This window comes from Peromyscus californicus, unplaced genomic scaffold (genome assembly GCF_007827085.1).
Source record: "Peromyscus californicus insignis strain IS unplaced genomic scaffold, ASM782708v3 Scaffold_10__1_contigs__length_136768540, whole genome shotgun sequence".
NCBI lineage: Eukaryota > Metazoa > Chordata > Mammalia > Rodentia > Cricetidae > Peromyscus > Peromyscus californicus.
This window is the reverse complement of record NW_026294391.1, coordinates 41,846,376-41,862,667: the sequence shown is the minus strand read 5'-3', so window position 1 is coordinate 41,862,667 and position 16,292 is coordinate 41,846,376. Positions and strand designations below refer to the sequence as shown.

Below are 16,292 nucleotides of genomic sequence, written 5' to 3'. Positions count from 1 at the left end.
AAAGATTTTGAAAAAGATTTTCCAAGAAAATAGGCACAAGAAGCAAACTGGTATAGTGATTCTAATATCTAACAAAACAAGGAAAATTAATCAAAATAGATGGGGAAGGACACTTCATACTCATCAGAGTAAAAAATCCAATAAGATGATATTTTAATTCTCAACATCTATACCCTAAACCCAAAGGCACACACGTTTGTAAAGGAAACACTACTAAAGCTTAAATCACACATTCACCCTTACACATTGATAGTGGGAGACTCCCATACCCTACGCTCACCAATGGACAGATCATCCAGACAAAAGCTAAATGGAGAAATACTGGAGCTAACAGACATCATTAACCAAATGGATCTAACACATATCTATAGAACATTTCACACAAACATAAAAGAATACATTTTCTTTTCAGCACCTCATGGAACATTCTCCAAAATGGAACATATACTTTATCACAGAGCAAGTCTCAACAGATGCAATAAAATTGACATAACCCTCTACCTCCTATTGGACAACCATGGATTAAAACTGGATTTCAACAACAACAAAAGTAAAAGAAAGCTTACAAACTCATGGAAACTGAAAAACTCTCTAATGAATGACTACTGGGTCAAGACAAAAAGAAAGAAAGAAATTAAATACTTCCTAAAATTCAATGAAAATGAATTTTCAACATACCCAAACTTATGGGACACAATGAAAGTAGTGTTAAGAGGAAAGTTCATAGTGCTAACTGCCTATGTAAAAAATTAGAGAAATCTCATACTAGCAGCCTAACAGTACACCTGAAAGTTCTAGAACAAAAAGATGCCAAGTACCCAAGAGGAGTAGAAAGCACGAAATAACCAAACTGAGGGCTGAAATCAATAAAATAGAAACAAACAAACAAACATACAAAAAACAAAAGAATCAATGAAACAGAGAGTTGCTTCCTTGAGAATGTAAAAAAGATAGGCAAATCCTTATCCATACTAACTAAAAGAAAGAGAGAGAATATCCAAATTCACAAAATCATAATATAAATGTGAGACATAACAACAGACACCAAGGGAATCCATAGAATCATTAGATTATAATTCAAGAAATTGTACTCCACAAAATTAGAAAATTTAAAAGAAATGAAAAATTTCTTGATAGATACCACTTAAATCAAGATCTGACAAACAATTTAAATAGACCTATAACCTCTAAGGAAATAGAAGCAGTCATTAAAATCTCTAAACACCCAAGGCAGGATGGTTTTAGCTTAGAATTCTACCAGACTTTCAAAGAAGAGCTAATACCAATACTCCTTAAATTTTTCCTGGACTAGGCCCTCTGAATAAGTGAGACAGTTGTTTAGCTTGAACTGTTTGGGGGGCTCCCAGGCAGTGGGACTGGGACCTGTCCCTAGTGCATGAGCTGGCTTTTTGGAACCTAGTGCTTAAGGTGAGACACTTTACACAGTCTTGGCTTAGGGAGGAGGGGCTTAGACCTGCCTCAACTGAATGTGCCTGGCTCTGCATGGGAGACCTTGCCTTGGAGGAGGTGGGAATGGGGGGGTGGGTTGGGGAGGGGTTGTGGGGTGGGACGACGGAGGACAGGGGAATCTGTGACTGATATGTAGGATGAATAGAAAATGTCTTAATTAAAAAAACAAATAAAATGATTTTCCACAAAATAGAAACAGAGAGCATATTACCAAATTCATTTTAAGAGGCCCCAGTCACCCTGATATCCTGATAACCACATAAAGACTCAATAAAGAGGGGCTGAAAAGATAGTTAAGAGCACTGACTGCTCTTTTATAGGACCTGGGTTCAATTCCCAACACCCACATAACAGTTCACAGCTGTCTGTAACTCCAGTTCCAGGGGTCCTGACACCCTCACACAGCCATACATACAGGCAAAACACCAAAGGACATGAAATAATAATAACTTATTTTTTTAAAAAAGACTCAACAAAGGAATGGAATTATAGAGTAATATCCCTCATGAACATTTGTGGAAAAATGTTCAATAAAATACTCACAAACCAAATCCAAGAACACATCAAAAGGATGTGATTGTGATCAAGAAGACTTTATTCCAGAGATGCCAGAATGGTTCAACATACAAAAATCTGTCAGTGTAATCCACCATATAAACAAACTGAAGGGGAAAAAATGTACATGATCGTCTCATTAGACTCTGAAAAAGCCTTTGAAAAAATTCAACATCCCTAAAAGTGTTGTAGAGATCCAGGATATTAGAGAAATATCTAAATATAATAAAAACAATATAAAGCAAGAAATTGGCCTACATCAAATTAAATGGCAAGAAACTTGAAGCAATCCAACTAAACTTAGAAAAAAAAAGGCTGTCCACTCTCTCCTAATCTACTCAATATAGTACTTGAAGTTCTATCTAGAGCAATAAGACAAGTAAAGGAAATCAAGGGATACACCTTGGAAAGGAAGAAGTACTAAAATATTTCTTCTTTGCAGGTGATATGATAGTATACATAAGTGACCCCAAAAATTCTACCAGAGAACTCCTAAGCTGATAAATACATTTAGTGGAGTGACTGGAAACAAGATTATCTCAAAATAATCAGTAGCCTTCATATATACCAATGATAAACAGGCTGAGAAAGAATTCAGAGAAACATCACCATCATAAAAGCCAAAGATAATATAAAATATCTCAACGTAATTCTAACCAAGAAATTGAAAGACCTATATGACAAGAACTTCAAATCTAGAAGAAAGAAATTGGAGAAAATATCAAAAGATGGAAAGATCTCCCATCCTCATAAATAGGTAGGATTGGCATAGTAAATATCATGATCTTACTAAAAGCAATCGACATATTCTATGCAATCCCCATTAAAACCCAAGACAATTCTTTACAAACCTTGAAAGAACAATACTCAACTTCATATGGAAAAACAAAAAACCCAGGACAGCTAAAACAATCTTGTATAATCAGAAAACTTTTGGAGGTATCACCATCCCTGATTTTAAGCACTACTATTGAGCTATAGAAATAAAAAACGCATGGTATTGGCATAAAAACAGATATGTGGATCAATGGAATTGAATGGAAGATCGAGACATAAATCCACGCACCTATGGACACTTGATTTTTGACAAAGAAGCCAAAATTATACAATGGGAAAAAGAAAGCATCTTCAACAAATGGTTCTGTCTTACAGGATGTCCACATATAGAAAAATGCAAATAGATCTATATCTATCACCCTCCAAAAAACTCAAGTTCATTTGGATCAAACACCTCAACACAAATCCAGATGCACCAAACCTGATAGAAGAGAAAGTGGGAGATAGCCTTGAACCTATTGGCACAGGATACCACTTTCTTAACAGAATACAGCACAGGAACTAAGATTGATAATTAATAAAAGGGACCTCATGAAATTGAAAAGCTTCTGTAAAGCAAAGAATACCATCAATAGGACAAAATGGCAGCCTACAAAATGGAAAAATATCTTCACCAACCCCACGTCTGACAGAGGGATAGTTTCCAAAATATATGAAGAACTCAAGAAACTAGACATCAAAACAAAACAATTCAATAAAAATATGTGGTACAGATCTAAACAGAGAATCTCAACAGAAGAATTTCAAATGACTGAGAAACACTGAAAAAAAATGTTCAACATCCTTAGTCATCAGGGAAATACAAATCAAAATGACTCTGAGATTCCATCTTATCCCTGTCAGAATGGCTAAGATCAAAAACACAAGTGATAGCTCATGCTGGGATAAGCAGTGCACTCCTCCATTGCTCTTGGGAGTATAAACTTGCACAGACACATCGAAAACCAATAAGGCAGTTTCTAAGAAAATTGGGAATCATCCTACCTAAAGGTCCAATTACACCATTCTTTGCCATATATTCAAAGGACATTCTAACCTACCACAAGGACACTTGCTCAACTATGTTCCTAGCAACTTTATTCATAATAGCCAGAACCTGGAGGCAATCTAGATGCCCCTCAACCAAAGAATGGATAAAGAAAATGTGCTACATTTACACAACAGAGGTTACTCAGTTGTTAAAAATACTGACAGCATGAAATAACTAGAAGAAATCATCCTGAGTAAGGTAACCCAGACCCAGAAAGACATACATGGCATGTACTCACTTCTAAGTGGATATTAATTATAAAGTATAGGATAACTATGCTATAATCCACAGACCCAGAAAAGCTAAGTAGCAAGGAGGGATCTGGGGGCGGGGATGTTTGGATCTCCCTGGGAAGGGGAAATAGAATAGATTTTGCGGTCAGGTAGTAACCTTCTGCAAGGAAAACTCCCGGGTATTTAAAAGGATTTCCTTAGTTAAGAATCCTAGCAATAGGGGATACATAGCCTGAATTGGCCTTCTTCTGTGACCAGGCAAGACTTCCAGTGGAGGTACTGAGACACCAACCCAGTCACATAACCATCGACCTACAGTCTCTCCTGCCTAATGGATGTGTTGGAGTTCAGAGAGACAGGATCTTGGCCCTTTGGATAGGAGGATCTGGAAAGGTAAGAAGTCACTTTTGGCTGCTTCTCTGATCTTTCAAGTTATTACCCTGATACCTGTCTTCTGGTTTTTATTGAGAAGACTAATTAGGTCCATGCTTCACCCAGGACCCACCTAGGACAGAACGAAATGTGACTGGCAGAAAGAAAAAAAAATGTCAATGTAATGATGTCTAATGATATCCTGCTATACTCATAGACTGGTGCCTAGCCCAATTGTCATCAGAGAGGCTTCTCCCAGCAATTGATGGAAACAAATGCAGAGACCCACAGCTAAACATTAGGTTGAGCTCTGGGAATCCTGAGGAAGAAAGGCAGAAAGGATTGTAGGAGGCAGAGGGGTCAAGGCAGCACAAGAAAACCCACAGAACCAACTAAGCAGAGCTGATAAGAATTCAAAGAGACTTAAGGGACATCCAGGGAGCCTGCATGGGACTAATCTAGGCTCTCTTCATATGTGTTACAGTTGTGTAGCTTGGTCTTATTGTGGGACTCCTAACAAGGGGCTGTCTCTGACTATTTTGCAGGCTCTTGGCAACCTATTCCTCATATTGGGTTGCCTGTCCCAGCCTTAATACAAGGGGAGGTGCTTAGTCTTTTTGCCATTTGATATGCATGTTTTATTGATATCCATAGGAGGACTGCCCTTTTCGGAATAGACATGGAGGGAGAATGGATAGATGGTGGGCAGCAAAGGAGAGGTGGGGATGGAGGGGCTGGTAGGAGAGGAGAGAAGGGAAACTGCAGTGTGGAATGCTAAAAAATAAAGAAATAATGATGAAAAAAGAGGTACTGAATTGAAGATATTCAGCATGCAACTTAATAAGTTCAAGGTCACTACTCTTCTGACCCATATGTCTAGTAATATGAAAATGAATGAACATTAGATTATTATTAATGATTTGCATGGTTAATGACAATAATGAGCTTACAAACTATGCTGTCAGAAGAGATTAGTTAATGTGAATAATGACAAATATGCGGGCAAGTCTCCTGTATCCAGTGTTTGAGTTGCTTCTCTTCACTGTACACATAAAGCTTTTGACTTTTACTTCAAAGATTATAAGATAACAGCACCATAGTGAAGCAGATGGACTGGATCCAGACATCCATGAAGCTCTCATTTAGTGTGTCATTTTATAGCTTATTTCATTTAATGTATGAGATTAAATTCAAGTCACTCAAGATATTGAAATGCTGATATCCAAAACAAATAGTATTTTCTATTTGTATACTTATGCAGAAAACATATAATATGGAATGAGCTCCCAAGAAATCATTATCCAATAAAGTACTTTAGCTAATATGTGCTGCTGATAGCAAACTCATCTGTCTACAACATTATGCTGTTTGTTCTGGCAAATGCCAAGCTGTGGCTATACAATAGTATTTCATTTTGAATGTGAAGTATAAGATTGCAAAACTATCTTAAGACACACATTTTCAGGTACATTTTTCTGGATGATACATTCATTTATATCTATACACTGCCTACTAAAATTCATAACTTATTGCCTCACCATGATTTGTCACAGTTCAGAATTCAATAACAGACTGCTATTTGTTTGGAAAAGGCTCAACATGGTAAGAAGTCTTTGGATGGTGGTTTTAAAGAATATATCTAAGGAAAATACCCCCCCTCCTCTACCTCACATGTTGGTGTTACTGGTATATAACCCCATACCTGGCTTATTTAGTCAGATTCTACTCAATTGTAGTCTATATATCATAATACATGTTTGAAATGAATTTGAAATGGGATATGTGCATTATATGAAGAAAGTAAGTAACTAAGGCAATGTAAGGTAGATACATTTTAAATATCATCTAGTTTACCATTAGGAGAGGATAAAGTAAAGTAATATACTAGTTGTGAATAAACTCTATCAAAACTAGTTTCATGATTCTGCCCTTCATTAATCTGTGACCCATTATTTCTGTGTAGTGCAATATTTTGGAAAGCTATCTTCCAACACTAAATATTTTAAAGTATTTCTAAGTTACATTTTACCTAACAATCTTGTAATTTTTAAGAATTCCAAGAATAATTAAAAGTTTATTCACAGTGCAGTAATCATCCAGTAAACTTCAAAGAAAGCACTGTGCTTTTACCTTGAGAGACTCCTCTTGCTTAAAGAGATCTTCAAAATCTTTAGCACAGAGTTCAGGAGCATTTAGAAGTTGTTCAACTTCTGATAGAGCTTGTGAGATATGTCTGATCTCGGTCAAATAAGTAGAAGGCACGTAAGAAACATCCAAAGGCATATCTTCAGTCATCACTACCATCGTTTCTTCACGGAGAGTGTGCTGGTACAGATATACAAAAGAACATTTTTTTAGCTTTCTAAGAACTTTTCTGACTTTATATCAATTCCTGTATACAGTTGGAAGAGAGCTGGAAATGGATTAAAAATAAACAGATATCATGACATCTAGTAAAATAGTTATACATTCTATACATATATTTTCATCTTCTAAAATATGAGGTCCACACACTTTAGCACTCCAAATAGAAGACAAAAGACCGAAGTCATAGGGTTGGGAGGAAGTTAGTTAGATTCTAAGAAAAGCAAAATATCAGAAAAGAACTGTTAATATTTAATTTTAACTTTTGCTCTTTTCATAAGAAAGAAATACTGTTTTCTCCTAGTGTTGATTGAGGTACAGGACTCATAAAATGGTTTGGTTGAGATTGTATGTACCTTATGCCCAAGATGCAGACGTTGGTTCTAGCCTTCAATGCTAGCTTGTTATTAAATTAATTAACTAATTACACTGCCAAATAAGTTTGGTTGACTTTAGAATTCCTACTATTCAAGAAATTCCCAAGATCTTATAAAGTTTGTCTTGCTTCCACATTGTCTGAACTTTTATCCAAATGCCACAGATAGTAAAAGCTTCAGGCCTTTTTGGAGTTTGCCAGTAGTACTTATTTCCCTATTCTTCATAAAAAGCAATAACTAAATGCAACTTGGCATGCAAATTCAGAAAGATGGATGACCTCTGCTCTTTTCTGTCTACAATATAGGCAACAACACTCCTGTAATTTAAATTATTCTCCCAGTAACTTTGTACTCAATTGATCAACTGCCACCTGCCTGTTGATGGGGTCAGCTGAGGGCTTCAGTGGCAGGGTCTGTAAGGAAGTTTGGACAATAACAAGCTAACAAAGTCCTTTATTACTGCTGTCTCTTTGACAGAGCCATACACATTTTTTCAATAACATAATTAAATGGACTTTGAGATCCCATACTGAACTCAACTTCCATACTATAAAAACTAAAAGCTGATTAGTTTGGCCTCCTCTTACTTTCTCGGGATTAGGATTTTTAAAATCACTTTTTGCATGACAGATGTGTAAAATTTATTCTAACTTATTTGTCTTATCTAATTATGTTGTAGAAAACTCAGAATTTCACAGGTCCATTTTAAAATGACATACAAATTATGAAATTGGCTATATTTAAATCAAATTCTTGGCACATATTACTTCATCATCAATGAAATAACATACATGCATCTCTAACATGCAATTAAAATGATCAGGGAAAGTTGAGTTTGAGTTTGATGAAGACAAATTAGTATTTAACCACAGATTTTAAAACCTAAGTTATATTTCTGCAATTCAAATCGAACATTTCAGTAATTTGAATATATATAGGTATATATATTTACATATATAAATAACCTAGTAGGGTATTTGAACATGAAATTTGTAGTGGCAGATTGGGTTCAAAACTATGCAGGATAGTTAACATAAAAAGCCAAGCAAATTTATTATTACACGTATGCATGCTATTAGACATGTGACTATGTTGTTCCTAATAATATTTTTGAAGTTCATAAGTTTTTCTTTCTTATTTGCATTGACTGCTTTAACATCTAATACAAAGCTTTTTATCATATAAGTAAATGACATTTCTTACAACATTTTATATAATGGTACAATTATCTTTGTATTTTAACACCAGTTTTTAAATAATATTTTTGTTGTTATTAGTGTTGAATATAGGAAAAACAGTTATTTTTATGTTTTAATAATTATTCACCTTCTTTTTCAACAATGATTATCTTGAAATTAGAATTTAAAAGTATCAAAACACCGTATCCTCCTGTAAAAGTTTAAAATACTGCCAATTCAAAAGTATTTTGATTTTTGCTTCATTTTAATTTTTCTTAAAAGCATTTCCCAGATATCCTTTTGTGCATGTGCCTTGATTGACACTTAGCTTCCTCATATTCATTACTGATATTTCAGATGTTGGCAGCTACTTAAATTCTTGTAAAGTAAATGTAAGTTAAATGCAGCAAGTATAGTAACTGAGAAATCAAATACAGTAAATAAAGAGGCACTCAAAGTAAACTAGAATTTGGAGAGTAATATATATTTAAAAAAGAGTTAATTTTACAACTGACTATTTTAATTTTTGGTGCTTGTAGCTAGTTATATTTTGGTTTTCATGCAGATACTTTAAATTAAATGGGATTGGCATTAATAATAATTAGTTTTAAAAGCACAGCACGGAAGTTCAGAATTCTAAAAAGTAAGTTCTAATGTGAAATACAGTCTTTAACCAAGGCTCAAAGAAACTGAGCAGCAGATAACCCTGGGTTTTATTTTTCAATTTCCATTACATTTATTTTATTCATATGTATGTATGAAGGTGTGTATGCATGTGTGTCACGGAGCATATAATGAAGTCAGAAGACCAGTTGCTGGAGTCCGTGTGCTCCTTCCATCTTGTAGGTCGCAGATCTCAGCTTCGAGGCAGGCACTTTCTTTACTTCTAGGCCATTTCACTGGCTCTGGCTTTTCACTTCTTATGCCATTTTCAACTTGTTTGCATGTGTCAGCTATACCTTTATTGCATACAGATTTGCACGTTTCCACAGCATAGTATTTGTAAGCACATCAAAAATTTCCCCCATACTTAAATGGAAGACTAATTTGAATATTATGTTGCAGTCAAATTCTAACTTTTAATAAAATGTTATATCTAGTTTTAGAAGATATTTGAATTTTTACTAAATACGAAGTCATTGTTCAAAGAAATATTTTCATTCAATTATAAGAATGGATAGTTTTATTAATATCTATATTGTGATTATTATCAGGACTAACTGTTGTAAGTCTTGAAACAATTCAGGCCTATTAACAAAAACAGACTAATTAAGCCACTAGGTGTTCACTCCATGCTCAAATATGGAATTAAAAGAATTAAAAGATTGTCATGAACATTTCCAAGCATTAAAATTTTAAAATTGATGAAAGCATTCAAGAAAAATGAGTGATAGAACTTTATAAGCATCTGAATATGAAAGACTGTAATCATGGATGTCTTAAACAACTGCTGCTGAAGTGATCATTTTTTTTTCTTACTTTTAATTTAGTCTGTAACAAAAACATGATATTGTGACTATACCTCTGAAAATATTTCTAATTACAGTAGATATTGGTGCAGTTGGAACTTTAAAAGTAAATTTTTTGAAAAAAGTTTTATAATTTAAATATTTTTAATGATGTCTAATTTAAGGAACAATTTTCCCTCCTATTAGCTTAATACATGTTATACAGCCACCCAGCCACCCTTTAAAGCCACATTTTAGGAGTACTGATCAGTTGAAGAGCAGAAACCGGGGTGATCTTTTGAGCTTTCTTTGAGAAATCAAAGCAATGCCAATAACTCCTCACTATGACTAGTAAATGGCTGACTCATTTTTGAAAAAAAAACTGTTTCATAAACTTTGAATATGCTAAAGTCTTGTAATACTCAACATTTTCCCAACATGCAATAGTTTGAGTTTATAAAGATAAATTGTAATTTTCTTTTGTTCTGATTGTCTATTTGTTCCTTAAATGTATTTTATGCTTTTTGGCAGAGCTATGGAGGTATTCAATGATTAAAATGTATCCACTGAATATCTTTCAGCTTGGTTTCATAAAAAGTTCAGTCATTAAAAAGTCAGTGTAATTAGAAGTATCGTGTTCATTTTCTCTTCTTTATGCAAAATTCAAGCACTCATATCCACATTAAGCCTTTTGATTTGAGTTTCATTAACTATGCCTTAAGTAATTATATCCTTCTGAATTCTGATGTGTGCAAATCCTGTCTAACCTTTTGGAAATTGACTTGTTTATGTTAATGTTCCTTACCACCTTATATTATTACAGACATGCATATCTCAATAGGAAGCATGCTATTGCCACAAGACACCATATTTCTTGCCTTTGTCTATCGTCATTGCTAAATATATATAAACAAAAGAAAATACTTTCCTCATTTTTGTGGCAAGAGAAAAATAATATGTGAAGGCAATCCCAAAGCCTCCATTTTTACTTAGGAATAGAGGGTCTAAGAAGTGTTCATGAAACATTATTTTAGGAAAAATACCGAGATTTATAATCTTTAGCTCAAAATAGTTGAGAAATTGAGTTATTTAAGTAGGTATGTACATCATTTATGATTTATTAAACTTGGTGTCTCTAAAAATTTAGTTATCACACATCTTACACTACTTTAACTTTGTTTCTTGAATGGCCATTTAACTATGAGACAAAGCAATTCTGTTTGAAAACAAACTATACATTATATGTATGCTTTAAACAAAATACTTTCCTCTATTTTTTAGAGAATGTCTCCCTTCTTTAAATTCCAGTGATTATTAAGCCATTTATGCTTCACTGGGGTCAAAGCAACTAAAGAAGAAAAACAAAAACGGCATACCATATGCCATACTATGATGACATTCTCTCTCCATATATATATATATATATATATATATATATATATATATATATATATGTGTGTGTGTGTGTGTGTGTGTGTGTGTGTGTGTGTGTGTGTGTGTATGTGTCTGTGTCTGTGTATCAGAGAAAAAGTGTCAAAAATTATCACCCTAGAAGAAGAGAAACCATGATGGTATCAATTTTTACTATTCAATTAGTATTGATATAAAAGGAAAGCTATATCAAACTGTCAAAATACAGAGCAACTACTAATGACTAAAATAAGCAATGGCATGACATCCTGTGAGGCCTCACATGGAATCTTTTTATTTTTAACTGATTATCTTTTCTCAGAATGTCATTATTAAGTACGTTATGTTATTTAAGAGTACTAACAAAATGGTGCATAAGTACAAAGTATGATTACAGGTTTTATATTCATATCGATGAATCATAAATGAAATGAAATTGGGAAAGATAAGTTTCTTTAGCTCCTGATTTTAAAGGACTTCAAAGTCAGGCAAATTTCCTTCTATAGATCATTACAATAATATGGAAAGATTCATTATTTTTGATTTCCTCTAGATCAATTATATAGGATAAAACAAGAAAATTGCACATTTAGCCCCAAATCATATCAATATGTGGGAGAAGCCTCCAATGATAAGTTATTTTAAAAAAGGAAATAGGGAATAGATGAGATCACTATGAGTTTACTTAGCCATGTTCACTGTTTTGGGACACAAAACTTATATAGCAAAAGTAGCCTGGTGAAAACTCTTGGCCCCACATGTTTTAAATAGGTCACCTGGTATAAATACCTTGAAGTAGCCTTCAAATAATAGTACATGAATTGATTATGACCCTTTATATAAAATATAACAAGGCGAGGCTGTTTACACTTAAATAGTTCTTCCTCACATATTTTATTATTGAAAAGGTTTTTATGTGAACCTACAAAACAAAATTGGTACCCATCATAAAATGATCACTAAGTGATGGGTCAATTACATATATTAACAAAATTTTACCTACTTCTTTAAACAAATAAAACCCACTCAAATACATAAAATACTGTAGAAATCATCCTTTATTGATGCATTTAATATATTCCAAAATGGGAATGAATTTCTTGAGAAGGCCAGTGTGTCATTGAAAGAGGAATACAAATGAAGCTGAGTTTGCATGGTTTGGGGTAAATTTTGTGTCTCAGAGGCCAGAATGTATAGTATCCTGTACAAAAATTATTGTTGAATCTCTTGAATAATCTGGCTTATGGAGATCTTTCCTTTCTACACTATAAAACCTACCTAATTCCTCAGGGTCAAGATCAATTACACCTAATTCATCTGTAAACCAAATCTTGCAACTGTGTTAGTGGTTTAAAGTGATTATCCTTCAAAGGACAGAATTTGCATTTTAATAAGGAATTTCAATGACTGAACAAAATATTAAGTTGGTAGAATTTTAAGCACTAATTATGGCTTGGGAGAGAAATAAAAAAAAAACTCAGAAAAAAACACCAATGGAGAGCAACAACCACATTACCAGCCTTATTAGATATAAATAATAAAATAAAATCTTTATCAACAAGGTTGAACATTCTGGGTAATTTATAATACAACACACACACACACACACACACACACACACACACACACACACACACAATACCTTATGCATAACAGCCACCACACAGTAGGTTTTTAAAAATAACTTGATGCTTATCTCTCATCTCACACAAAACTTAACTCCAAATGGATGATGGACCTCAGTGTAAGACCTGATATTCTGAATCTGACACGAAAAAGTAGGAAATGTATTTGAAATAACTAGCACAGGAAAGGACTTTCTGAACAAGACCATGATAGCGCATGCATTAAAACAGACAGTTCATAAACGAGGCCTTGGGAAACTAAGATCTTCTGTATGGAAAAACCATCATTATTTGAATGAAGCTGCAGCTAACATAAAGAAAGAAAAACACTTTACCAGTTGTATATTTAACAGAAGGTTAGCATCTAGAATATACAAAAAATAGTAAAAACTAAAAAAAAAGAAATAAAATAAAAACCTAAAAGTCAAGAAAACACCCCCAATTAAACAGTGGGGCATGGAATTGTATGAGAGAGAGAGTTTTCAAAGATGAAATACAAATGACCTACAAACATTTTAATAATTCAACATTCTTAATGATCACAGATATGTCAATTTAAAGTACTTTGAGATTTCAACTTTCCCAATCAGAATGGCTAAGATCCAAAAAAAAAAAAAAAAAATGTTGAGCCGGGCAGAGGCAGGCCAATCTCTGTGTGTTTGAGGCCAGCCTGGTCTATAGATTGAGTTCCAGGACAGCCAGGACTGTTTCACAGAGAAACCCTGTCTCAAAAAGCAAGCAAACAAACAACAACAGCAAAATCAAAGGATGGTGTGGATGTGGAGAAAGAAGAAAGGCTTTTAGGAATAAAAAGTACTTCAACCACTATTCACATCAGTGTGAAGCTTCCTAAAAAAAAACAAAAAAAAAACCAAAAAAGCTGAGATCTTACATATTATCCAGATACACCACTCTTTAGCATAGTTCCACACACTCATATTCAAATATAGAAATAATTGTTCATCAATGTTCACTACTTCCCTATTCACAACGGTCTATATGCCTACCAACTCATGAATAGATACCAAAAATGTGGTATATTTACACAGATAACTGTTATTTGCCTATAAAGGAAAACAAAATTATTAAAATTACAGGAATATGGATGGATCAGGTGATAATCATTCTAAAGAATGATATCCAGATTCAGAAAAAGAACCCTTGCATGTTTTCTCTTTTGTGAATGTTAGCCTTGAATCTTCAGATATGTATGTTTCATTAGGAATACACATAGCAATTAAGAAGTTTGTAAGGAGTCAGGGGATGGTTTTAAGGGAAGTGAGATCCAAAGCAGTTGTATAAAAGTTTAGATGGTATTAATGAATAAGATGTGTTAAAACTGGATGGGGATGGGAGAGCAGTATAGAGGAGGGACTAAGTAGAAAGATAAATAACACTAACAAACTTGCAAAGGAGTTATATGGAAACCTACCTACTACTATAGAATCTTTCTTCAACACACACACACACACACACACACACACACACACACACACACACACACACACACACACACACACATACACACACACCAAGTCTGAGTTACCCTATAATCCCACAGGTTTAAAAATACGTATCCTAGCACCAGAATTGGGTTAACTCTTTTGTAGTTGATGTTAAATGAGATCCCATAGACCACCCCCAGAAAATACATGCCAATGTTATTGTTCTTCATGACTGACCGTAACAGTATTTCTGATGACATTACATACTTGAGTCATAGAATATGTAGTAGATATCAAGATGGTATTGACCTGGAAGGCTCATCCCTCCTGTCTAGCTTCCATATTGTTGGAAAGTGCTAGTCATACTAATAGAAGAGAAAAAATAATCATTAATCTTACCCAGCTGAGAACCCTGTGAGCTATAATAATGTCTACCCTGGCCAAAAATGCCCAACAGTATGATAACGGCACAATCATTATTGGAGTAACCAACTACTTTCTGATTCCTGATTGCATTTAAATTCCTTTCCACATGAAAAAAACTATGCCTGGCACTCATATTGAGACTAAAATCTTGTCTTTAGTTATGTCATAGACCCTAGGAGGAACCTATTAGTACTATTCTGTTTAATTGGAATAGTAATAGATAAACTTCTAATACCTTACTGTTAAATGCATAGATTAATGCATTTCTCAGTCCTTATCAGCAAATCTTCTACTTGCAGTGGATGGTAATTAACAGTGAGACACACAATTGGCCAAGGTCCAGAGAATAAGAAAAGACAGAAAGCTTAGCTCTAAACAGAACATCTATAAGACATGCCCTCCTCACATTGCTCAGGGATGGTTGTGGAACAGGGGACACAAGGATTATAAAAGCCAGAATCTTTGAATAAATACAAAGAAACAGTGCCCTCCAAACAGAAATGGGACTGGCACATACAAATTCAAAGCCATTGTGACAGCATAGTCACGCTCTATGCAAACTTAAGCCAGACCAAATACCAGCGCAGAGCTGGGATGAGGACATTAAGTCTCATCCTTGTCCCAGGAACTTTGGTCAATTGAAAGCTTTTGGGAGAGAGAGAGTCAATTTTCTTTAAGATGATTTGTTTGTTGTAAGTCAATCATACTCCACTAAAGGCCACAAGTTCAAGAATATATGGGATGAACAAATGGGACTTGATGGATCCAAAAGAGAAAAAAGAAAAAGGAAAAAAAGAGAGGGCACAAATTTATGTGGGTAAGCAAGGTGCATAGATGTGGGAGGAGTTATGCATACAATCAAAAGCTATTCTAAAAAAACTAATAAAAATTAAATCAAACCAATAGTCCCATTCAATGAAAATAATATTTTAAAAGATGAAGAAACATACATCAACTTAGAAGGAATTATGGTATAATGATGATGAATTTATAAGACATATTTATATTTAGCCAAAATAATTGATATTTTGAAATTTGTGGAATTCAAATGGCAATGATTTTTATATGTTACAAGTGCAATCCTTTTCGGTATAGATTAAAGCATAGCTGTGATTTAACTAAAGCACTATTCTCCATTAAAGTGCCCTTTTAACAGCTATTTTACATACACTGTGGCTCTTTATTGGTTTTTTGAGAGTTAATCACTGTGTAATGTTGTGAAGCCACAAAAGTATTTATTTGTTATAGTGTTCTACAGTTTGGAGAGCTGTTAGTTTTAGCTAATACCAGTGCATGTTTAAAGAGTGAAGTTTCTGGAGGGCTTATGAACAAGAAATTAATCTTTTATAGCAATTTCAAGGCTAAATTTGATTTTCATAAATGGATTTAGTGCAGTTAGTTTTATGTTAACGCATCCCAATCTCTCTTCTCTTCACTCTTATCACCTCCTCCTTGCCGGATCCTCTTCTCATTCATTATTTTTTGTCTTTTCACACATTTCAATTATATGCTATTGATTATT

General features: G+C 34.0%; 1 protein-coding gene across 10 annotated transcripts in view; it reads right to left on the bottom strand.

Annotated features, from left to right (window-relative positions):
• The window catches only part of Dmd (dystrophin), a 2,242,690-nt gene that overhangs the window by 1,185,434 nt on the left and 1,040,964 nt on the right, over positions 1-16,292 (bottom strand). For all 10 annotated transcript variants that reach the window (XM_052732199.1, XM_052732319.1, XM_052732309.1 and 7 more), the window contains one exon: positions 6,628-6,822. In XM_052732199.1, coding sequence (XP_052588159.1) covers positions 6,628-6,822 — 195 coding nt within the window. The remainder of the gene's footprint in view (positions 1-6,627; positions 6,823-16,292) is intronic.